General features: G+C 41.9%; 1 protein-coding gene across 2 annotated transcripts; it reads right to left on the bottom strand.

Annotated features, from left to right (window-relative positions):
* Positions 1–9,710: 9,710 nt before the first annotated feature.
* ATMIN (ATM interactor) lies at positions 9,711–25,419 on the bottom strand. 2 transcript variants are annotated; one of them, XM_014942296.1, is made up of 6 exons: positions 25,181–25,419; positions 19,431–19,556; positions 18,263–18,462; positions 15,317–17,287; positions 12,155–12,187; positions 9,711–10,720 (listed from the first exon to the last, which is right to left on the bottom strand). In XM_014942296.1, the coding sequence occupies exons 1-4, from the start codon at positions 25,406–25,408 to the stop codon at positions 15,457–15,459; spliced, it is 2,385 nt and encodes a 794-aa protein (XP_014797782.1). In that variant the 5' UTR covers positions 25,409–25,419; the 3' UTR covers positions 9,711–10,720; positions 12,155–12,187; positions 15,317–15,456. The 2 variants fall into 2 exon arrangements, with proteins under 2 accessions (XP_014797782.1, XP_014797781.1); XM_014942295.1 differs by having other exon boundaries at positions 9,711–12,187.
* Positions 25,420–25,486: the final 67 nt, after the last annotated feature.

Raw genomic sequence — 25,486 nt, 5'->3', positions numbered from 1 at the left:
GGCGCGGGCACCGAGGTGTGCAGCGAGCCCGCCTTATCCATGGGGGGCTGCTCCTCTACGGGACGAGTCTAGCGCCCGCTCGGCGTGCTCTGCCTCTCGCCCGCACCCGGCGGCGGCGGCGGGATGGCCTCGGCGTTGTCCCCGTGGCGGCCGGTCCCGGGGGATGCCGGCGGCTGCATGTGCCCGCAGCGCTGCGGAGGTGCCGGGGTCGGGCGGCGAGAGGCGGCCCCTCTCATCCTTCCTCCCCCATGGCTCCGCCGCCTCGTCCCCGCCGCCTTCCCCGGCGACACCCCCGCTGCCGGCGGCTCCCCCGGCCCGCCTCCCCCGGTACCGCCGCTACGCCGGCCCTCTCCTCCTCTTCCTCCTCCTTCTCGCCGCGTTCTGGGTCTTTCCTCGAGGATCTCATCCAAAAAGAGGAGGCGGGAGGGATTCCCCGCTGGAAGCATTAGGATTCATAGCGGCGCTCTGCCTCGTCCCGATCCCTTACAGAAATAGCTGCTAAAAGGAAGAGGCAAAGCCGGGCTCCGGGAGATTAAAGGGGCCGATAAGAAACAGCTGGCTTGCAAGTTGGATCTCGCAGTGTACATTTAAAGGAAGAAATCCAGCTAATCTGCTGTAATGCGTTTATAGTACATCTGCTGAATAAAATACACCTGCCGCGGCCCTGCTACGCCTTGCCCTCTGCAGGAACAGCAGCCCCGCTCTCACACGGAGGGGCTGGTTACGAAACATAAACCTTTTTGCCTTTTCGGAAGAGCCTTTGATAATTGCCGAGCAATATTCAAATGAATTGCAGTTTAATGAAAAGCAGGCTCCGGTGCGGCCAGTTCAAGGAGCTAAAACTCTATTTTAGCAAGCCGCTTCATTCCAGACTTTCCGTAATCTGGTACTCGTTTTTAATTAGTAAATTGCATTAAAAGCAATGATCCTGCCACCCTGCCAGGGTCTGAGCCTGAACTGTGTTGACATGTGATTCTGATTTAGCTTCTGAGCAGGAGGTTTTACACCTCCATCGTTTTATCTGCAGCACTTGGTGTTCCTTTGAAAGTCTAGGCGGTGGAAATGCGGCTGATGAGATTAATGGGACAAGTAAACCCGATAAGAACCAAGAGTTAAAAAAAAAACCAAACAACCCACCAGAACACAGGGAAAAGCTCCCCACTGTCTCATATTAGAACTATCAGCTTCAATTCCTTTATTAATAAGTATGAAAATAATTCCTAGCTTATTGCCCCTGGGTTCCAAATCTTTTTAATGATAGATGGTTCATAAGTAGGGAATGAAAAAATATGCCCAGCAGTGTTAAATTTGACACCATTATGCTTCCCAGTGATTTGTCGTGTCATTGTCTTAAATTAGCAGGATGATCATAGGTTTCGAAAAATTAAATAGTAGTAACATAAAGGATTTTAACTAAGTTCATTAGCTCAGGATCTTCACACTGTCTCATTTGTCCTTTAACACAGACTATGGGAAAGATTTGTTAGGCCTCTTTCCCGTGCCTCCCTCCCAAAAATCAGTATTTCAGGAAAATAACATGAAGTCACATTTGGTTTTCATTTACTCATACTAACATGGGAGGAAAGAAGAGACCCACGGAACTGTTCAAACAGACTTTAACGCTACATCCTTTAGAATTATTTTTTAGTAATTTCTCTCTGCCATAATGAAAGTTTTCTGAGGAACCAACACTGATTGGTTTTGCTGATGTTAATTAAAACCAGTAAACTGTAAGAACTTTTTTCTTTTATAATGATATGCAAAATTTTTGCATTTTTTAACTATTGTGAAATCTAACAGGACTAATAAACTAAATTGGTTTAAACCTGATTACACATTCAGTCAGTTTGGGATGTGTCTTTGTGGTGCACACAGAGAACATGACTTTGGAATAATTTAGCTTCTGCTGTACTTTACACAGTAGGGGTGCCTTAGTAGAGTTCGACTTCCCCTCTTCTGGTAATTTTAGTTGCCTAACTTCTTCTTAACATACACTTGTGTAATACTCTTGCATTTTGGCTTTTTGAGGCCTCTTCTCCCATAACCTTCATAAAATTTCACAGAACAAAGAAAACCCCAAACCAGCCAACTCCTTTCTTCACTGGTGATTGTAGGCAACGTGGCTCATGGAACCGAGTTGAAAATACAGATTCCCCAAAGTTAGTAAACCAAAGACTGGCATAAAAAATGAGAAAATGAAAAAATTTCAGCTGAGTTCAGCTCTGGTCATCATCAGGTAAAACCTGATGGTTCTTCAGCCTTGCAAGAGAATGAGAAAACTGTATGGGCATGTGGATAGAGGAGAAAAGGGTGGAAGGAGACTTGATATAAGTGCGTGCCCACTGTAAATCATTTCCCTGTGGAGTAGAGTGGGAGAAAGTCATTTACAGGCTTTTAAAAAATGGTATTTAAATAATCAAAACATGAACTCACCAGCTAATCCTAGAGGTGCTCACGTTTTCACCTGTAATTTCCCACAGACACCTCAAGCTCTGACACACCTGGGGACACCTCAGCCTCGTCTCTGCTGAGCACTGTCACCATGTAACTCCACCAGCCTCCCCAGCAAAGGTATTTCTCACTTTTCTTTTTCTCTTGAACATTCCCAATGTGTCTTGCTGAATCTCCCGTGGGAAGTATGATGCTGCTTTCTTTTTACTCTCCTGCTCACTTGCCAAGGGTGAGGCTGTGGGAATTCTTACCCACATCCTTCATTTCTGAGGCTGGTCTTCCTCCTCTCAGGAATTTCAGACAGAAACAGTAAATGAAAGTTTTGAGGCCAGAAATTTAACAAACATGCACAGAGACATTCCCTCAAATAGCCTGCAGCCTTGTGCATCCTTCTGTGATGTGGAAACTGTGGTAAGAGCTGAAAATGGGAAGCATCAGGCCCCATTTATAAAAGGAAGTGCTTTTGGTTGTGCCTACTGTAAATATTTGTACACAGCAAACCCTTAACTCCTTAGAAGCGAGCTAGCACCGCCACACGTACAGAAACGATGGCTTAATATATGCAGTGGTAGGCACTCATACACCACCCCCTCTCTGTCTTAATTTAGTTCACAAAATTTCAAACGTGTAAGTTTAAAAGTCTGATCTGTTTGTTTATACTGCTATATTAAGGATGTTATCCAAGGCTTTTAAAAAAAATAATACTGTCAATAACAAAGCTGATAAAGAAATCATTAGTACTGACCTACCTAGCCCCTTTAAAGAAATACCTATTATCTTTTCACTGGAAAATAATATTTTTATGACGAGCTAATTTTGAAGGTGCCAGCAGGAACAGAGCAGTCATAATGTAAACTCTAGAGCTCTCTGGTGTTGCTGTAGCAGAGGGCAGGGGAAGCAGAAGGTCTTACATTACAGCTGGTGTCGACTGACTGAGGAAATGGCCCTCAGGCGTTGCTTTAATTCCTACGGATTCCTCTCCCGTTTCAGATTGAAATTGCATGCTTACAGGGTAAAAGTTTATCCTAATAACGTTGTCCTAATAACTTTTTGTCGACCCGTCTCTGCGTCTTCCAGCTGACATCAAAAAATTTTAAAGACAGCTGAGGTAGCACGGGGTGACCCTGACATTTCTGCCGTGCCAAACCGCATTTAAATATCCCTCGGATGCCTGAGAATTTCCAACACACCAGGCAGAGACCTTTGGTCCCCTTTTTTGTTAAGACTGAAATGATTCGCCAAAAAAAAAAAGGAAAAAAAAAAAAGGCAAATGAACTTGGAGCTTTTCTTCTGCTGCCATTTATCAATTGTGCTGCCTGCAGGTAATCTAGGAGAGAGCAGATGCTGGCGCTGGGAGCATTAGGCAGAGCGACAATGGAACCATTAATAGGGAGCAGCTTCTGAGTGCTGGGGCTTATCCAAAGTGGCCTCTGTCACATGTCCACTTTAACTTTCCAGAACAGGTTTATTTTTAGTCAGGAGAATTGTCGGAAGATAAAATGGATGTAAAGGCGAAGTGCATTACCATTACATCAGCTTTGGGGATGAGGTTGGGACTCGGTGCGTGTGTCGGAAAGGTCAGCTTCTGCTCTCATTTGTCTCTCTGCAGCTCTTCTGAAGCTGATGAACTGCGTAGGTGTTAGGCTAGAATATCACCCCCGGAGTTTAATAATCATATAGGACTGTGTGAATCCGAAAATGGTATTTAATCTGACAGTTTGTAAGCCTTGCATGATACACTTGCTCTCCATGCTTATGCTTTAAAAATACCTTCCCACACCGCTTCACATGAACGATTAACTCAGACTTTATTTATTTCCTCAAGAAAATATCTTAGTCACATCTCAGAGAAGTGCCAGATTAGAATTAGGTAATATGCCTGAGGTATATATATATAAAAAAATAAGTATTCTGTTAAAGAACAATGGTATCGATCTTCTGTACCACATATTCCCTTCCCCTAGCCAGGACATGCAGTCTTTATCTATTAGGATGCAACTTGTGTCATTCACAGAGTTGTAACAAGGACATTTGACGTCAAACAAAGATCAGTGAATAACTTCCTTAAGAGCTGCACCTGCTGCTGAACAGAGAAATGTGACACTTGGAAAAGTTGCTTTGTGGTTGGCTTTTGGTTTGTGGGCTTTTGGGTTGGGTTTGTTTTGTGGTTTTTTTAAATATCAGGATCCAAATGAAGACACAATATTAACAAGAAAATAGAATTCTTAGAGTTTACCTCAGTTCACGACCTTGTGAATCTGCCTTACTGTATGATGAAGCTCAAACACAATTTTATTAGTTAAGCATTAACCACCTCTGTTGACTCTAAGGGATTGGCTTAAGACTTCTGGAGACAGCATAAGCTAAAAAAAGCCTCAATTAAGGCTACAGTGGAAAAGAAAAAAAAAAGTGCAAACTTATATATCTCAATTTGTGGAGAAGACGATAAAGAGCAATTAAAGTATTTTTTCTATATAAATAGTTCTATATAAATAGTTTCTATATAAATAGTTCTGCTGTTTTTAAAAGGATTGTATGAATCTTCCAAGATGAAACTTCCAAGAATTGCCAGTTTTCGCTTAGCCATGTTGCCAGCTCTTGACAACAGCACAGGTCAAGAAGCCAAGACCACAAGAAATCAATCAAAATCAGAAGGTGAGTTAAGCATAGATGCCACAGCTGATGCAGCTTCAGAAAGGGAAGAGATTTCAACCCATTCTAGTTAGTCTGACTGTTGTCCTACAAGGTGTGGCATTAATATGGAAATACATAACAGGTAACGCTGTTCATACATTCCAAGGTGAAATGAAGAACCTGCCAATAAAAAAAGAACACTGTATGGGGAACATGGAAGATACGAAAAATCCAGCAGCTGTAAGGCATAAAAAGATCTGAATGGCTCTGAATCTTTGACTTTAGGTCTTCACAAGTACTTCCACCTGCGAAAGATGCCACTCCCAGGGACACTTCAGACCCTTCTTGATAGAATTACAAAAGCTGTTATCTCTCAGAAGATGCTTAATGGTGCTTCAGCTGAGATTGCTTCCCATAGGCACAGAGCAGAAGGGTGAAAAAGGAGCTGACATCGTGAATGATGAAGTCAGGGGACAAAAAAATAGAAATTCATGAATCGTGGCTTATCTCAAGCCAGACAAAGGTCTCACTCCTGCAAGAAGGCCCTGGGCAGTTACGCTGCACCGTGCTCTTCCATCAGACAAAGGTATTGCGACTGCTTCTAATCCTATTGCTTTACAAAATAAGAGTTGCATGTCTGTACACAGATTCTGCATACAAACCAAAACCAACATACAAAACGTGCTGACATCCAGTGCTCTTTACCCTGTAACATCAGGAACAGAAATGCTGAGGTCAAGGAAGGAAACGAATCAAAAAATGCAGGAGGTTCTGCTGCTTTCTGGACTATCTCCCTTAGCAGTCAGCCACGTTCCAGGGGCTGCCCTGCCATCTAGACTGACCTAACATTTCTATATTGTAATTTCATGCTTCTTTTAAAGCTTGTTAGACCATGAGAAAACAATAAAATTTCCCTATGAGCAATGTGGATATTTGCAGTTTTTGTAGATGCTATTAATAGCATCATAAGCTGATGAACACCAATTACTTTCAGGTAGGTTTAGTTTCTTCCTGACCATAAGATAGATCCATTAGAGCCTTAAATAGCTTATTCTGGGGATGAAGTGCAACCTCTTCATTGAGATTCTCTCTGAATGACTACGGTAGCCTCGCACGGTAATTAGGTATGTGATGATGCTGAGCACTGAAGCAATGCCTAACTTTAGGAACATTCTGAAATCCATGCCTACCCTGCAAGGCATTTAATAATATTCTTAATTTACACGGCGCTAAATCCTATTGAACTTCACAAACAAACATTTGCATACGTTCCTTGCTAATTTGGCACCTAAAAGAAATGGAAACGACCTGGAAAGCAGGGAGTGGTGGGATTGACAGTTATTTACAATTATTTTTTCTTACTCTTTGTTAAATAGATTCATTTTTTAATCCTGTTAGTGTGCTCTTTGCTTCTTTCTGTTTAATATGTATTCTCTGCTTTCTGATATTCACTTATTCATCTTTTATCTCATACTAAATGAGGGACTTCCAGATGAAGTGTTCTTTTTGCTTTTTCTTTGACACAAAAGCAAGTAAAATCACAGCCTTTCCGCAGACACACGGGTAACTCCAATTCACCATTCAGGACAGAGATTCATTCCAGCTTACCCTTTCCCTCTTTTGATGCTTTGATAAAAATTCAAAATAGGGAAAGAAAATACCAGTGCAAGGCTCCCAATAGCATATGGTTTCCACTTTAAATCAGATGGAAGAATTCAATGTCTTTTTAGATTTATTTCTTTACTAATAAACATGTGCATGAATGTAGTTTTTAGCAGTTTCCTGGCATCAGTTTATTAATAAATGTGTTTGACTTCAGGTATGTCAACATCAGAGCTAAAGAATAATCATCTTATAGAGGCACAGTTTAGTTAAAATAGGTGATATATATTCTATGTATCTAAATAATCATGTGGTTATTCCCTTAAAAAAAAGGGAGGATGACATGGCTTCATCTCTTCACCCAACACTCACGTGAAAGACCTCTAGAGAAGAACGCAGGAGCTGAGTGCTGGTGTTAAATAACAGCTCCAAACAGTTGGCTTGGTCTCCTAATACAAATTCTCCTGGGAATTGCTTAGGGAAATCTGGAAATCTTTTAGAATGCTCATTGGTATAGAAAGTACGTTACGATTCTTTAAGAAGTATATCATTAAGCAGGGTGGCACCTCAGCTGGAGGTGCAGAGTGTGGGAGTTGTGGCACTGGAGGTTACAACAGGGACACCATTTTTCTGGCAGGAAATGTGATTTTCCAAGCGAGGGTGGGTCTGTGCTGGAGGGAGGAGTGCCACCTGCTGAGCAGCCAACAAAATAGGAAACGGCACAAGGAAAGAATTACCGACTTCTGCATTCCCTCACTCTTCCTGGAGAGCAAAAGCTAAACATTTCCATCCAAAATGAGTCATTTTTTGTACCTGTTGGTATTTTTTTGCAAGTCAAGGGGGAAATTTATACAGAGCCTATTAAAAAAATTATAAAGATCTATTAAAAATAGGTTATTATATTTGATCTTATGATCTATGTGCATCTTTTACCTCTTTCACTACTCAGGATATCTGAAAATCTCAGCTGATGACTCTCTGGAGTCAAGCTCTCTCCCTGGTTTCCAGGAAACACAGTTTTTTTGTTGTAGTAATTTGTCTCAACTGCTGTTCAGTTCTGGTGCGACACGTACACAGAGGCACTATCACTCCGACAGACCAGAGACACCCTCCAACATACCCTTCTCTTCCCTTCTTTGTACCCTTCCCCCTGTGGCAACATATTTTCTAATCCTGTTTTCCATATTTAGATATAAAATACAAGCTCTACAAAAGAAGCATCCGTCACAAATAGTCCCAGCATAAATAAATCCATATATACTCATTGCAGTCTCATTTTCCACTAAATAGAAAAATTAAAACATACAGGTGTCTATGAAAAGAGTAACATGTTTTGTAGTCCAGAAGATCATCTCTCCCATTCAGACAACTGAAAACACTGTGAAACAACTGAAAAATGAACTGCATTGCCAATTAACAGTAAGTAAAGCCAAATTTGTTTGTTATAGTGATTATAAATTGCAGCCATTGCGTAAATTCTTTAGGACTATAGAAAAAAATGTTTAAAGTTGCAGGGAAAACTAGAAACTTTATTTCGAGGTTTTCCAGTGTTTCATGCCAGGTGAGATTTTTGCTGAGGTTTTGGAAACTGTGAAATCAGACAGATTAGACACAAGTTTTACTACAACCTGATACAAGATCATATTCCTAAGAATTCGCAGATTATTGCTACGATACCTCTAGCAGATGACCAGAAAAGCTGCCAACTAAAGGCCTAGAACATAAAGAAACAAATACACGACAATTAAACCATCATAAGGTTAATTAAGTTTTGTGCCCTTGAATACACTGGGTTCTTCTACCACAGGAAACAGCAGCTTCTTGTTTACGTGTAAATTCTCTCAAGAATAAAGCCATTCCCGTTCAAGGAAAGGAAATAAACTTCAGGGCTAGATCAGCTAGAAGTGCTTCCTGCAGTCAAGGTGCCAAAACAAAACAAGGGAACAATCTGAAAATACAATGATGGAACACCTGAAAGTTTAATTAACATTTTCTCCCCTTTTGTTTTAAGTTCAAACTGCCAAAGGACTGATTCCAGAGGACTCACTGTCAAATCCTGGAGCCAGAAAATCTGCCTCTCTCTTTAATTCCATTGTTTTGACTGCAAACAATCAGCTTGCCAGCATGCAATTTCTTTAAGTGAAGGAAATTCAGGAACTAAACGCAAACTGGCCAGGGATGCTTTCACTGCCAGCAGAAGTAGTGCCTTCTCAGCAACAGCAAACAAGAAAGTAGTTAAAAAATACATGAGGCTTCCCTTCAAAACAGCCATTATCTTCTTCTCAGTCCGTGCTCAATGAAGAGTTGAAGTTTGTCCTGCCTTTTAGACTCTCTACCATTTGTGAAAGTTTCATGAAGATCAGTCTGTCAAAGTATCTTGCTTTTGTCCATAGGCCAAATCTGTTCTGAATAATGAAAAGCCTGGAATAACCCAGCCTGAACTAAGCAGAATCATCCCTGCAACAGGACTAGGGCTGTCACTGCTGAAAGGACAGTCAGCATCTCACACATTTGGCTCTGTCATAATTTTAAATGCTTTGAACAGGAATTTAGTTTCTAGATGCTTATGAGATACTCCCCCCTGGAAATCCCTTCTGTATTTTGGTACCACGGGGGCTGAACACTGCCCCGTGCAAATACTCACATCCAGCCCTGCTGGAATGCACCCAATTCCGCACCAATTCACACCTACACACGGGTTAACTTACAGCAGAGAACCTCTCCAATGGATTTGTTTCAGGTTTATGAAATGTAGCATTTTGACATTCTGATTACATTTGTGTTGTGAGCTTAAACTTCCTGGGATTCACTGAGAAGCAGGACTACACAGGAAAACTTCTGCAGCCTCTGGAGATCAAGGACTGACATTATAACACAAGTCCTAATTTACAAAATCTCTACCAAGTCAAAAGATACCGAGCTTTCAAAAGGTAAGATGTTCAGGACCAAGGGGTGGTACTTGCCAATAGGCACTGAATACCCCACCCGTGCCCCCTCCTAGCCATTAAAAGAGAAGGCAAAAGTGGATTGAAGGTAACTTTATTCCAAAATATGTACAATTTACAGGATGAAGTGCTTCATTTGTGAACAAAACGTTTCAATACTTGAGAATAACTTACTAGTAGCTTTATGTAACATATCAGTCTCCAACAGAAGGAAATATGAGACAGTATTTTGGCACAAGGTTTTCTCTGCATGCATTAATATATTTAAAAGTTTCACAATGACTAGGACAACATTCCTTCTTTGGGATTGTCACTTGTAAAATAGGTCTAAGAAACGAACGCTTGCTTTTGTCTGCTCCTTGCAAGCTTACTGGCTTAAATAGCAAGAATTAAACACGGACATCCTTTGAAAACTAAATTTGTCCACTAAATCAAAATCCCACCAGTGATGAGAAGAAAAATATTTTAAGGACATTTCTTAGCCTTATTAACTCACACATTCTTTGGGAAATACTCACCCAGGAGATTTATTACTCATACATTCCAAATAATTACAAGTTTAAATTAGATCATAATCAGGTGCTGAATTCCGTAAGCTGAAAAAATATATGGCTATCTTTCATAGCTGGCTTTCTCAAAGATGCACTTGCAAATACCAGTAGGCAGCAGCACTGTCAATGGAGCCCTGCATGCAGGCGCCTGAAGCGTGCACGTAAAGCCTTAGTTGTTGTGAAATGCAGGTTCACATCACCACAAGTCATCTATTATATTCCATTGCCTGTTACTTGGAGGATACTGCCATCAAGCCAGTGTATGAAAAAGCATCAGAAATAAAGGGCTTCTGTTACTGAACTCAGCAGTTCCTCCAGGAGTTTCGCTGTCTCAGGCTGTCCCACTGCATTGTCAGTGAAGCGGAAGAGTCACACGCACCAACAGACGTACCCTCAGCCCGACTGCAGGGCAATGCAGAGCTGAACGACGTGGATCCTTGGGTCTGGTTCATTGCATAGCAATGGCATTTTAAACAACACAAGTCACTCACGCTCTGAGCAGCAAATCCTTCCAGCACATGTTTAAATTCACATCAGCTGATATAAAAAATAAAACCAAAACAACAAAAGGAACAGAAGATGGACGTTTGCACCATGCGTTGAAGCTTGCTACCACCGACCAACCCTGTCCTCATAGTGTTCATATAAAGATATTAGTGGAAGTCTGTGCCACTAGGAACACAAGCACAGCAGCACCTTAAACCAAACATGAATAACAAGCTTGCAAGGCCCAGAATGTTAACAACAGTTTGGTGTGAATGTATTTGGAACAGTAAATTGTACATTAAGATCATGTTTAAAAAAAATAACCCATCAGAACTAGATTAAAGCAAAGGAAGCTGTACAACCTTAACGATGAAGGCAAGTACATTTGGTTCATCTCTGAGCTGTCACTTCAGTAACATACTCTTTTGCAAGCTGAGCACCCCACGTTGATTCAGTATTAGTCCTGTTGACTTATATATTTGAAAGCCTACTAAAAACCCAAGATCTCAACACTGCCAACACATCTCTACCCAGCCTCACGGAAAAATCAATTCAAATCTAAGCACGTGAGCCTGTGCTGGCAGGACAAGGATTTCAAACAGTCATCTTTCTTTGTTCTGTTGCCTCTACACAATCGAGGTATATATGACTAACAGGGAAATTCAGCCTTTTGTTTTCAACAGAAAAAAATGACTGCATGACTTAGAACAAAAATTTGTAAGGAGGGTTAGTTACAGACGTGAAGTTACAGACACTGAACTGTTCAAAACTAGAGGAGTTCTCACAAGGCTTGTTTTACAGCTGTTTCATTTACAGCTGCAAGTATTCTTTTTTCTTTAAGACATCATATCCTTTGGGAAGTGAAATGGTTTTTGACACAAGCAGCTTTGCACAGCTAAGAATACGTAGCGTGAGCAAGCTCTGGCTTTAAACTACCAATTTCTCCAGGCTGACATGAAGAGTTGGGGGAGAATTCCCTCCCTACCCAGAGCAGAAAGGAGTATTTACACGCGTATTAGTGGAAACAGATGCAAATGAAGCTAAAAGTAGAAGAAACGTACATCTACTGTCACACAAACTGTTAACACCGTGACAAACATGGAAGGCAACAAGACAGATCTCTCATTTTTCAGCTGGTTTGTGCTTATGTTCTCATAGAACGCGTGTCCCAAACTGGCTGTTTCATTTGTTTCAATTTTTTATATACCGGAAGAAAAAGCTCCAGTGAAACTACAAAACTACTCATTCAGTTTTAGATTAGCATTACACAGGCACCCAGATCAAGATCCAGCAATCGCAGCATAACAGAATTAAGCAAGAAACACAAAGAGTAAGTACAAGTAACGTTAGTATCACTTCCAGATAAAAATTTGTGCTAAGAGACTATGAAGAACCCGATGTTAATTTTGTATGGTAGTTCCAATGGCAGCAGAGGATACAAAAGAGAGTAAGCAAAGTAAGAAGTCACTGCTGACCAATACTTACAATAGAGACACTGCCTTGAAAATCAGAGACAAACTGCAGAGAAAGGGAGACAAGTATCATTTTAGTACTACCAAGAAATAGTTCTGATTGAAGTTTATTTTAAAGAACTTGTTCAATTTGAAGAACGAGTAGTATTCAGCAACAATATTTCAGATCAGGTTTCATTAGGTTTCTTGCCAGATTCGGCAAACTGTGAGGTCTGGTCGCAGTCTTCACATTTTCACAAAAATACTTAATAAATCCAAACTGAGTGACAAAGGACCCAAACCGGTTTCTGACTTTTAGGAATAATTTACGGAGAACCAAATTTGTGAAGAAAGAAGTCAGAATGAGCCGCTTCCCTAAGGCAATGCAGATGCATTTAACAATTTCTTAACACTGCACCTGCAATAAAAAATTTCATGTTGTAGCACTGTGTTCACCTAATTAAAGCTCAAACTATTTTAAACCTATGGGATGAGGGAAGGGAATGGTATTTCCATGTTCTAATAAAACACACAAAGCTCATAAATATTTCTAATTACAAAGTACAAGGAATGACTAACGATTGCATTGTAAGATTGTGTCCACATAAACCTTAGTTTTTTTCTGATAGTCTCTGATGTTATGAGCTTTGGCTTGCACCGCAAGAGCATGGCAATTCTCATTCTAATTTGTAAATTAGTTTCCCAAGTTTTTGAAATGCCTCCTGGTCTCTCGGATGGCTACAGTTCAAAGCCTTCTGCAATTCTGCTCCTCATCACCTAAGATTCCTCCCTTGCAGAAAAAAGACTGACTTTCTAAATTCAGAGGTAATGAACAGTTTCTCATTTCTCCTTTCTGCAGCTGTGGAAAATGCAGTTTTTCCCCAAACAGTCAGAGTCCTTTAAAGTATTCCTCTAGGAACCAGATCTGTAGTAACTGCTTCTCTTTCATGTGTCAATACAGAATCACAGAATCATATGGGGTTGGAAGGGACCTCTGGAGATCATCCAGTCCAACCCCCAATGGACAGCTTGCTCATGGAAAACACAGAAGCCTATGCATATATGAAGAAAGGTTTTCTGGTATTTCAGGCAGGGAGAAGAAAAAACACTTAAAAACCTGACGATGCAAAACTACTAGAAAAATACTACAGTAGAATAAATTAACCTGGTTTTGTCATTTATCTTATTTCTCAATTACAAAGTAGGGAGGTAAATAAGATTCAGGTATATCTTCAGCAGAAGTAGAATTACAAGCAATGCCTTCCTTTTTTCAATATATCCCACCTTTAATATCAGAACTCAAGACACTGTGAAACCTGAGAGGGCTTTCCCCAAAGCAAAATTACTGTAGTCCTGGAGGAAACTGCAAGATTCCTTTCTGCAGTTTCTTCAGCCAAAGACTGGAAGTGTGTGAACTTGCACCAAGAAAGGCTGAAAAATTAAACGGGCAACAGCTGTGGCTTCAGCAGTTTTTCAGGAGGAAAATAAGGATTTCATTCAGCCAAAGACTGGAAGTGTGTGAACTTGTACCAAGAAAGGCTGAAAAATTAAACGGGAAACAGCTGTGGCTTCAGCAGTTTTTTCAGGAGGAAAATAAGAATTTCTTATTCATATTTCACGCTTACCATATTAGCGTGTTGACTATGGCAATTTAAAGAGGGGTAGGAAGAGACAAAAGAAACAAAAGGTATTGCTCATTTCCAACAAAACAGGCAGGCTGCAAAGGATGAGTAACAACTCCCACATCTTTGAGTTGAGAATATGAAGCACAAAGCGTAGTGAGTCTTCAGAAACTAAGGCTTGGACATACATTTACTGATGGGCTGCCCAGTAAATACGCAGCCAGTACCTCTCCTCTCACAATGGAGGAGTAAAGTCTGTTACAGGCCCAGGAACTTGACACAAAGAGGTTTCTCTTTTCATTTAAGGTAACAGAAACAAAAATCTGGCCAGCACAAAGCCAGAGGCCTACATTTTGCCGGTATTATAATAAGAGATAAAAATTAGTTAAGGCCAAATTCCAAAATACATTCTCAACTGGCTCTTTTTTTTTTCATGCAAATAAAAAAACCAACTGCAAACAACGGTATGAGGGGCAAGATGAAAAGTAAAAAAAAATTCCAAGAGGTCATGCATTTCTTCTCTGAAAAATCAGTTGGTTTGAATTTGACAATACTCAGAAAAACTCTCTCAAGGCTACAGATCAATGTGCAAAAGCAAGATACAGCTGTTCTGAAAGGGCTTCTGTGAGCTGATCTCCCAGCTCTGCTATAGCTCCGTGTTCCAGTTGGGTTTGGAAGTGGGAAGTCCAAAGCCAGGACTGTAGGTGGAGTGAGTATTCTAGAGAATTTAATTTCCCACTTCTACAGATTTCTGTTAAGGTAATAGAGGTATAATCCACTGTAACGTTTCTCAACTTGTATCTTAATAAAGCTAGGAGAATTTCAGCAAAAACAAATTATTCCAGTCTTTGAGGCACACACATTGTAATATTTGCATCTTACAGACAGAAATAATTTAAGCAAATCCCCCCTGAAGACTCTAAATATGTTAGTCCCATTTATTATACTAGCTAAAAGGACAACATACTAATTCTTCCTACACTTATGTATTCCAAGTCCTTTTCCTACCCTTCAAAGGGCATCAGTGCCATTCAGGGGAAAAAAAAATTTTAAAAACCTACATGTTCTTAATAATAAATATATTCAACAACTCAGGAGTCTATGGGGGCCTAGTGTGTTGGGACAGGTATTTGGAAAATACCAACTTATGCAGGAGAAAGAGCTGTGAAGGCATAAAGTAAATGAAGACGATACAGCTTACTATGTCCATGCCGGATTTAAAATACAAGCTACTAAAAAAAGTAAACAGAAGTAGCTTACACTAATAGAATCCTCCCCCGTTAAGTTCAGGGAAGCATCTGAATTGGACAGGTCAGGGTTTTGGTCCTGCACATTGGAACCCTATACGTCAGCCAGGAATAGGTAGAGATATATATATATGTAGAACAACTTAAAAAGTTCTTCTGTTTAAATGAAAGCAGTTATCAGCTTTGTAAAGAAGTCTGAGGAAAAAACCATAGGCACCACATAATCTTTTTTTAAGGTTCAAATGTACATTAACATGTTACAGCCCCCCTTTTCCCCCTCATTTATACACACATAGCTTATGTAAAGTTACATATTCAATAAAGTACCTTCAGCATGAAAAGTCTCTTAGGCCGACTGCTCACGATAGCTACATTCAATAATGCAAAGTGGATAACTTGGTCAAGCCATCTCTCCCACCCCAATAACTTAATTTCAAACCACAGGAAACCGTTCCATGACGTAGTGCTCAATGGCTGGGCTTGTCAGAGCTCTGAAACAAGGAGCACAGCTCTTCACAGGTCTGGGTTTCTACCGAGCTGAACTGGGACTCCATTGTATTCCAGGCTAAGTCAGCCAGGAGAAAGTCATCCATTGCTGTCTGCGTCTCGTTGCTGGTAAGGAATAAACTCCCCAGATTCTCAAAGCAGCTATCCATAGTCTGTGTTTCAGCACTACTCAGCTGGACTTTACTTTCAATATTCTGAGTAGGGATGTTTTTAGTAGCTGGATATACTTCTGTCTGGGTTTCTGTGTCAGATGAGTCAGTACTCATGGAGAAACTAGACTGCTTCAGAATACTCCCTAAAGGCAGATGGGTATTACTGTCCAAAAAAAAATTCAAGTCTGTCTGTGTCTGGGTATCAAACATCTCCAAGCCTAAGAAGTTAGAATTTCCTCGGCAGCTGTATGATTGAGTGGCACTATCTGAAAATAAGAAATCAGTCTGAGTTTCAATGTCCAGCGACTCCAGAACTGGCTCAGAGTTCAGGGTACCAAGCTCGCTCTCTTCAGTCTGAGTTTGGATATTGGATGCTGAGAAGAACTCTTCAATGTCGAAGTCTATTCCTGTGCTCTGTGAGGGACCAGATGGCAGATGCGTGTCAGCGTTAGAGCTCGTCTCAGACAAAAGGCCCCGATTATCCAGCGTCTGGCCAGACATGTTTCCTGAAAAGATGTTCTCCAGATCACTTAGGAGGTCCATTGTCTGGGTTTGATTATCCATCGTGTTCTGAGGTGGAAGTATATTAGTCTGTGTATTGAAGCTGATAAGGGATTCAGACTTCACCGTATCTTGACTCGGGCTCTTGCTGTTACTCCTTGGCAGCAAGGTTTGATCTATATTCGCAGGCATTAAATTGTTTTCTGGGAGCTCCATGTGAGTAGAAACATTATATGATGAATCAACATTGTCAAAGATGTCACTGCACATTACAGCCTGGTCCATCTGCACTCTGCCATCGATGGAGTCCTGCGTCCTACTGGTTTGAGTCTCTCTAGAAACACCACAGGTTGGGAAACAAACCTGACTGAAAGCATCGGTCTGAGCAGCTATGGATGAAGTCAGTTTGGAAGCAGGCAGCAGCGTCTGCGTTTGCACACTGATGGGTAAGGAAACCTGGGAACCAAATGACAGATCTGTCTGAGAGCAAGAGGAGACAGAAGAATTGGGAGTCCAGGCTGCCCCTGGTACAAAGTTCTGTGAAATATAAGATAAGTCCGTTTGTATATTTATTGAAGAAATTTTATTCTTGTGACAAGCGTTCCCCAGCTCTTGTCCCGTGTTATTTGATGTCACCTTATCCAAGTCAACTTGTACACCAGTACTTACTGGTTCACGGTCAGCAGAATTTGTCACTTTTGAAACAGGCATACTATCTTTAAACACAAGTGTTTCTGCCTCCAGTGCTGGAATCAGAATTCCTATAGATTGAGGCAATAAATGAACAGTACTTACAACCGAACCTTGATTATCAACGGCCACTACAGCAGGTTTGACAGCAGAGTCTGTTGCAGATACATATATAGGCAAGTGAGCAACCTGCATCACAGGGAGTTTAACCAAAGCCACCTTGGGCTTTGGTAAAAGCATCTTCGGTGTACATTTTGGCTGCATTTGGTTTGTGAAGTTAGAACTGCAGGAGCCTTCAAGAGAGGCCGCTAGTTTCACTTCAGAGGATTCCAGTTCCTGAGTGCCAGGGTTAGGATTGTGTGTATTGATGAAGGCTTCATTTGCTTTCTCTGCCAGCTGCTGGTTATGTACCGAGGTTTCCATTTTCCTTTTCTTACTAGGAGGATCCCTGTGAACATGAAATTAATAATTTATACTCCATTCAAGCACAAAACATCTGCCTTCCATTCCTTTGAGTCATTGCATTAAAAATACAAATGGAAGTAACAGATGAGGCTGGGTATGAGAAGACAACGAATCCTGATTAAAACATAAAAAGACTCCATGAACTCCAGCTTTGTAAAATTTAATTCCTCACTCTCACATTTAAAAAAGAAAAAAAGGTTCACTCTTTTATGGAGACCTATTTCTAAATGGAGGTGGAAGTTTAGATGGCTTCTTCCCCCTTGTACATTAAGCACTTCGATTTGAAGACACATTTAATTTGTTAGTTTGATGCTAACTCAGACTGAGCATCAAAGGGACAATGCTCTTAAAATTCGTGTACAAGTAAAGGTCTGTCATGGAAACGGAAGATACAATTAGCGCTCTTTCACACAAAACTTGATTTTGCAGCAGTTGAATCTCCAAGACAGACGGGCTAGGCCTTTATGAAATGTATGTACATCGTGAGACAACTATAAATCTAAACATGCATGTATAGGCTTTAAAAAAAATAAAAATTAAAAAAATCCACTAATACTTGCAAAGACAACCAGATTGTAAAAGAAAATAAACCGAACTGCATTCCTCACCACAGTTAGAAGCTATAAACATTTCCAAATCATCTCTACTCTCACGCAACCGTAAAAGCAGAGGCAACAAGAACCACTAGCATTTATGCCGTGCAGTCCAGTATCATCACTACTTCTTGCTTTATACGTGGGGAAACTTGATCTTATTGCCTAATCAATCATCATTGCCTTCAACCAAATAGAAACTACTAAAAGCAACGGAACAAAGAAACTGGAAACTGCTTTGCAGCTACAACAATGTGAGCCTATTTCCAATTTCATCAACAGAAAGGAAACAAACAGCCAGTACGTGGGAGACAGAGGACTTGGTGATGAATATAAGTATCATTACTTAATTACTTCACTTTTACCTGTGTTCTGCAGGAATTTCATGGCCAGTTCTGTAAATATGAGAGAGTAATGCTGTTCTGCTGGCGTAAGGGCACCCACAAGTGCACTGGAACGTCTTGCCACACACCTCTATGTGCCGCTTCAAATACCACTCTGTACCATAGGAGTTACTACATTTATCACATTTGTGCTTCTTTTCAGCATGCATTTTCATAAAGTGCTAAAATACACAAGGAAAAGTAAACATTAGCCTTCAGCTAAGATAAAAAAAAAAGAAAATCATGTTTAGGGGAGACATTAACTAATATTTGCAGGTTTTTTTAGTTGTTAAATAGCACTGAAGACTGTAATAATTTTTTTTTTAAAGTCTCATTACAAAAAAGTTACAAGCTTAAAAAAATCAACAGAAAGAATTTAAACTTTGCAAATCTGCTTGTGCTATGTGCATCTTAAACCACAGATAAAAACATGAATGCGTCCTCCTGTGGACATTAATAAATCTATAACTGAAACTTGCCAAAGAGCATAGTAACTGTATGTTGCAACACACACATGCTCCTGAAGATCCACAGCTGAGCAAATAGTCTCAAGTCAAACAGATCAACTTCAGAGCAAACACCAGAATTTCTCCTTTTCATTTACGGTACCACGTGCCAGCCACTCCTCTCCTATGTTCTCCCCAGCTTATCACAGGAAACCAACAGCAGAAGAGTGCTTTTGTCACTCACTCGTGCAGAAACAAGTCTTACATGTTTTCCTAAACAGGTAATTAGTAAACAAATGCATTTTGATACTGAAGCAGAGAAAAATTCCTCATTCTTGACCACTTGAAAAAGCAGTTTAAAAGCATCAGCCATTTTGTAAACCCTTATTGGTTGCTACTGTGATTTTTTTTTCCCCTCTTTGTTCTTCATCTTTTTAATTTGTGCAGGGGACTGTCTTCTAGTCTAGCAGAACATACCGGCATCTGCCTGATCAAAAGGTTCAAGTCCTCTAATATCAACATGCAAAGATGCCAATTCATTAACCATATGCCCATGTGGAGTTTCTGCACACAATTCTCCAGCTTCTGGATATATGCTAGAGAGGCTCTGCTCATACCAGAATGCTAAAGTGTACACTCTCCAGAGTAGAGACAGTCAGGACCAAATCAGTCATGAAACGCAATACTTTAGGAAATAGGAATACCTGTTTTACAAGAGAAAATTGGGAAAATGGTCTGTTTGGTCCTCTAGGGCAGCCTTCAATAGGACAGCAGTAGAATTTCTGTGAAGTTTTCAAACCCTTCCTTATTGGTGCATTAAGTTTTCCACCCTGAAAAAGAACCAGTTGAGAAGTTGACAATTCTACAGGTTTGCGACAATATTCAGAATACACATCCACACTGGCTCACTGAGTTTACACACCTCAATGAGTTGAAGGCACTTTCCTACATGATTTGAAAGTTCAAATGGAGTTTTTCAACCTATGTGGACGCTACTTTGCAAACAGATCATCAAAATTTACCAAGTGAAATCACAACAAGCTCTACAGAGCAGTGTATTGGACTATTTACTTCTACCAAGATACTCACTGCCCCAAGGCAATCACAGCCACCGTCTGTGTTACTTGAGCCAAAAGGCTTTCCCTACAGACACCACACCACACCGTCAATTCGCCGGTTTTCCTTGTTAGTAGCACAGTCTACTATTAAAATTAGTCACACACTGTGAAACACAACACTTTCCTGATGCTGGAATTCTGGTGGCACTATTTAGAGTTTACTTGTAATTAAATGAAAAATGTTAAGTACGCTCTGCCACTTAATTCAGATCATAAACCAAATCTCACTTAAGTCTACAAAACTAACAACTGGTACGTTAATTCTGAAGCTCCAAAACTTGCTCAAAGAGGACCTCAAAAATACATGTAAAAATCGTCTGGATTGTTCAACCACCCAGAACCTATTCCTGCTGAGGACAGAGCCATGGAAACCAGACAAGACAAATATCCTATCTGAAAGTGTCTCAGTGGAAACATCAGGCATCTGTGTCTAAGCATAAAATTAAAAAGTGAACTATTAAAAATCTGATGCTCAGAGTAGCTGTGGATCTCCTTACATCCTGAGGCTGAGGAGGAAGCCAACCAAGTCCCCAGAGTAGTTCAGGATGATTATTCCACCAAGATGATTATTCAGGGAAGAATTACCGGAGCACACCCTGCTCGAACTCTGCACCTGATTTTCCTGAGCATGACGACAGCGACGTCAGCAAGTGGTGAAATGTTAATTTTATACCAGTCACTCCCTAACTGCCTTCTTTGGGCACATCTCCAGCTGCTTCGTGTTTACACAGGTTAAACCAAACATAAAGAATCCATCAAGCGCAACAGTTGCCCCATGTGAAGCAAACAGAAAGGATGTATCTCTGCTGCCAGAACACAGAGGGGTTCACAGCTCACCCCCCCTTCTCACCCAGCCACCGCCAGTCACGACCCAACGACTCTGTGCTGAGCTGCTCGGGCCTTGCACTAAGCATTTTGTTTTCATTTCAGATCAGTGGGACACTTCCAATGATTTGGTTTTTTTTCCTCAAATCATCTCTCAATCGAAAATACCCCGTGCAAAATGTGAATCCCTTCAAGCAATATTTCAGTTATATTTCCACACACTCAACCCTGCTTCTTGCCTACGTTGCTGCAAGTTCATTTTTCTTAATGACATACCACACTCAAAAGAAGCAAAGTTTAGAGCCTCTTGAAAAAAATGATCACTGCCCATTTCATCAAGAAAACCTGGAGTAATTCTCTACAAAGGGAGTTTTCATGTAAGGTTTGACCTTCTAAGCAACTTTACATAAAGCAGTTTTCCCCATGGACATTCCCCACTCATTAACAGGCCTGTTTCATCTCTGCTGAATAACTAGTGTGATTATTTTTGCACCTCCTAGAGCCACTGCCCAAAGCAGGAACATGATTCAAAGAAATCTAGTTGTTCCAGCACCACTACCCCCAGTTACATTTTTTAACCCTGAGTTTACCCAGAAACACTCCGAGCAGATGCCAGTCTCAAAGTCTTCAGGAGAAAAAAAGATTTGTCTTTAAATCAAAAATATGTTTGGTCTCTCCCACCGCAGATGAAATCAATGTGCTTAGTAAGGGGCAACTGGAGTTACTTATTCCTAAGTAGAAAGTTATTCAAAGTGGGTTATATTTAATGTCACAACCCAACAAATGATAAAGTAATATGGGAAATAAGTTCAGGCACTGAACAGGTAAACCACAGTCAGGTTATTTAAAACTACTTAAGTACTAAGGTACAGGATAACACCAAGTGTTTAAAAGCCATACAAACACGTGTAAGATGCTTTTTAATCAGCTGGAACAGAAACGTTGGAAGCACAGATCACACCAAATTTCTTGTGACAAGTTGAGATACACATATAAGTAACCCCATCCAGACAGTAATCTTGTTTTGACCATCTTCAAAGTCCTGCCTCTAAATGGTTAACCTCACATCTTCTCACAAACCTGTCTGGCCAGTCCTATTTCAGACACTCTCACAATTCCTTTCCGTGTATGTCTGATTTTACTTCCCATGCTTCTACAACAGCCACCCACCCCAGTCACTGGTAGAGATCTGTTCAATTAACTTCTCAGAAGGCAAACACTTGTTTTGTGAGGAATGCTGACATTCAGACAGGGCCTGTGCCAAGAGAATGGGAAGTAACAATCCTTGCTACTGATTTAGTCCTGGGAACTTAGTCCTTGCTTTCCTGCAGCAGAAAGTCTTACTCCAAAGGACTAATTTAAAACAATAAGTTACAGTAGACGGTAGCCAACTATTTAAAACATTTTTTTTGCAGCAGAAGATCATACATTTCATTATTAAATAGCACAGAGAGAAGTGCATTTATTCTTACTATAAAAACTATTGTGGCAGTGTAATATTTGCACTTGGGTAACCCACCCCAAGGGTGAGCCACCCTTCACCACCCAGTCCACCCCTGACCTGCTGTCACAGGGATCCCCAGGATCCTCTCCTTTACACAAACTCCTCTAGCTTCATTTTTAACTCAGACAGATGCCTTCCCCTCCTCTCCATGAAAAATACAGACAAAAGACCAAAAAATCATAAAAAGTTTCAAGCCTAATCTATTAAGTGCCAGTTTATATCCACTGTTCTCATTTTTTATTGGCTTAGTTAAGCTAAAGAGCCAGAAAACAAACATTTATATATCAACACTTCATCATATCGTCTTTTGTTAGGCCAAACAAGCCAAATTCTTCTAATTTCCCTTTGTCAGACACGCTTGCTATTCATCATCCTTAGTAGCCCTTTTCTACACCTCTTCTGGGTTCAATTTAGGTTATTTGAATCAGATTCCAACCCTACAGCAGTGACAGAGAATATCGTTCTGACCTATTTCGGGATCGCCCTTCTCACAGCAGTGTTACCCTCAACGCTCACAGGGCCAAACAGATTTTGCAAGTTTCCTATTTCAGTTATTTCCGTTAGAAACCAGGCCTCATCAAATGTTTTGTTCTCAGTTCACAAGCCTATAACCTTGTACTACTGCACTTGACACTGTTTTTAGAGGGTAATCTTGCTTTCCTGTGGAAATGCCCTCCCTATGCAGCAATGAGGGGATTGAGAGCACCCCCGGTGAGCCTGCAGAGCACACCAAGCTGGGTGGGAGCGTTGATCTACTTGAGGTCAGGAAGGGGCTGGTGAGGGGTCTGGAGCACAAGTCTTGTGAGGAGAGGCTGAGGGAGCTGGGGGTGTTCACCTGGAGAAAAAGAAGGCTGAGGGGAGACCTTCTCGCTCTCTCCAACTCCCTGAAAGTAGTCGGGAGGTGGGGATCAGTCTCTTCTCCCAAGTCACAAGACAAGAGGAAATGGCCCCAAATTGTGCCAAGGGAGGTTTAGATTGAATAGCAGGAAACATTTCTTCACTGAAAGGGTTGTCAAACACTGGAACAGGCTGCCAGGGAAGGGGTTGGGTCACCATCCCCAGAGGTATTTAAAAGACAGGTAGATGGTGCTGAGGGACATGGTTTAATGGTAGCTGGGCACGGTTAGGTTAATGGTTGGACTTGGTGATCTTAAAGGTCTCTTCCAACACAAACTATTCCATGATTCTATGGCAATACCTCATAGCTTTTGATATCAAAAGATTCTACTGGTGCTACTTTTATTAATGAAAATTAACCAAGTCAACCTCTCTTCTCTCCAGCACTACTACCTTCTCTTCTTCCCCAACAGCTGCTTACCATCTCATTTGCTAAGTTGCCTCTTCATTAATTCCTTGTGTTTCACTAACAAATGCAATCTACCAAATTCTTTTTGTCTGGGGAATTCATTCTCTCTTTAAAGGAAATACTAATACTAAAGTATTAGTCCAAGTCCACCTCTTTCTGGAGAAATGGAGTAACACGCACCTAGATTTACATCTTTTTACATTTATACCTTTAGCATTTCACTCAAGATGCATTCTCAAACTGTGCTTAACACTGAAGATATTTTATCTAAGACACAGTACAGAAAACTTAGCTTCCCTTAAGCCTCAACAACATTTTAGTCTCAATTACAATGCCCTTGGACTAAGTCAGATGTTCCCAAAACTCTGCATGCATCCATGTTTCAGTATTTGCCCAAACTATCACAAGACGTAGTAATCAGGTGTATGAAATATGTTATAATTCCACGAGGCACCCACAGCTAACAGCCGCCTAGGGAACTGCTGAGAAAGCAGCATCTCCTCATCCCAAAGAGAACTTCTGTTTCCCACAAGCTGCTGCACACGCTCTGGGGAAGAGCTCCCAACCAAGACAACTGTCTGCCAAACCTGAACAAACCTTCTCAACTTCTATTGCACCTCCACTCATACGTACGAGCGAGATAGAACACGTAACACACACCCATGTGCATGTAGCACGTATTAGGAATCGAAATAAAACGATCAGAGATAGGAGATCGCAACCTTACTTGACGTTATTTCCTTTTGTTCACCAGAAACAATCCCGTGTAACACACACTTGATTCTGTAATGAGCCATTTCACAAAACAAGCATGTTTATTGTTTGCCCACTGGGGCTGTGACAAAGTTTTCCGGGAGTAGGATTTCTCCTGGCACGCCTGGCATTCCGATTTTGAGAGAAGCAAGGACATCTTTCTGAAAGGCCCACACTCTGAGACTCGCCAGTGGAACGGCGCCTCTCCTCCCCCCCCAGCACAGGCTGTGTTTTCTCAGGAGTACTATGGTAATGAGGGCTCCTTTCCAAAATGGCATCCATCTACAGGTTTTTTTGGGGTTTTTTTGGCTCACAGACATTTTTAAAAAAACAAACAAAAAGCCCAGCATAACACCGCTCAGCGTTTGGCTGAGGGGGACTCGCCAACTGCTCGGGGTGGGAGAGGCAGCGTGTTTGCACCGCACCTCACCGGGGGGGCCGGGGGGCCTGGCTGCAGGGAGAGAAACAAATACAGAAACCGACTCCTGAAGAACTTTTAACCGCTTTTGGTACGTTTGAGGCCGGTTAACTGGTTATTTTCTGTCAGTAATTTTGGCGGAGCTCTCCACACGGCCGGTCAGGCACCGGTGTGTGTATACAGATACCCGCACACCCTTCTCACCCGGGGGGGGGTTTAAACACCCAGACGCGCTTCGTTCCTCCCATTTTGGGATTCCCCCCCTCCCCACACCTTCCGACCCTCCGCAGAGCGAACCCCACCAAACCCAAAGGCCGCAGCCCCCCCCGGGCCGCACCCCCGCGGCCTCCTCAGCCCTCCCGCCTCAGGGGGGAGGCCGGCGGGCAGCGGGGCAGGGCCGGGCCCGGCGGGACGAGGCCCCCTCCCCTCCCCGGGCCCAAACGCCGGCCCCGGGGGGCTTCGCGGAAGGAGGAGCCGCGCCATTCCCTATCCCCCCCCCCTCTCCCCGGCCCGAGCGGGGAGGGCGGTACCTGGAGCGGGTGGGCCTTGCTGAGGTGCATGTTGAGGGCCGGGCTGTTGGGCAGGACCTTGCCGCAGCCGGGCACGGTGCAGAGGATGTTGGTCCTCACTTGGGACAGCTCCGTCACCGAGGGACGCACCAGCTCGCCGGCGGGCGGCACGTCACCCACCGGGACGGGTGCCGGTGCCGGGGGCCGCCCCAAACCCCCGCCACGCCGCCCGGCTGCCGCCGCCGCCATGTTGCTGTCAGCTACTCCGGGGCACCCCCCCTCTACTTCCGGGGGCGGCGGCCAATGGTCACGGTCGGTGATGAATAT

Source organism: Calidris pugnax, unplaced genomic scaffold (genome assembly GCF_001431845.1).
Source record: "Calidris pugnax isolate Ruff unplaced genomic scaffold, ASM143184v1 scaffold28, whole genome shotgun sequence".
NCBI classification, from domain to species: Eukaryota; Metazoa; Chordata; class Aves; order Charadriiformes; family Scolopacidae; genus Calidris; species Calidris pugnax.
Note: the sequence above shows the minus strand (reverse complement) of the source record. Positions and strands in the feature narration are given on the sequence as shown.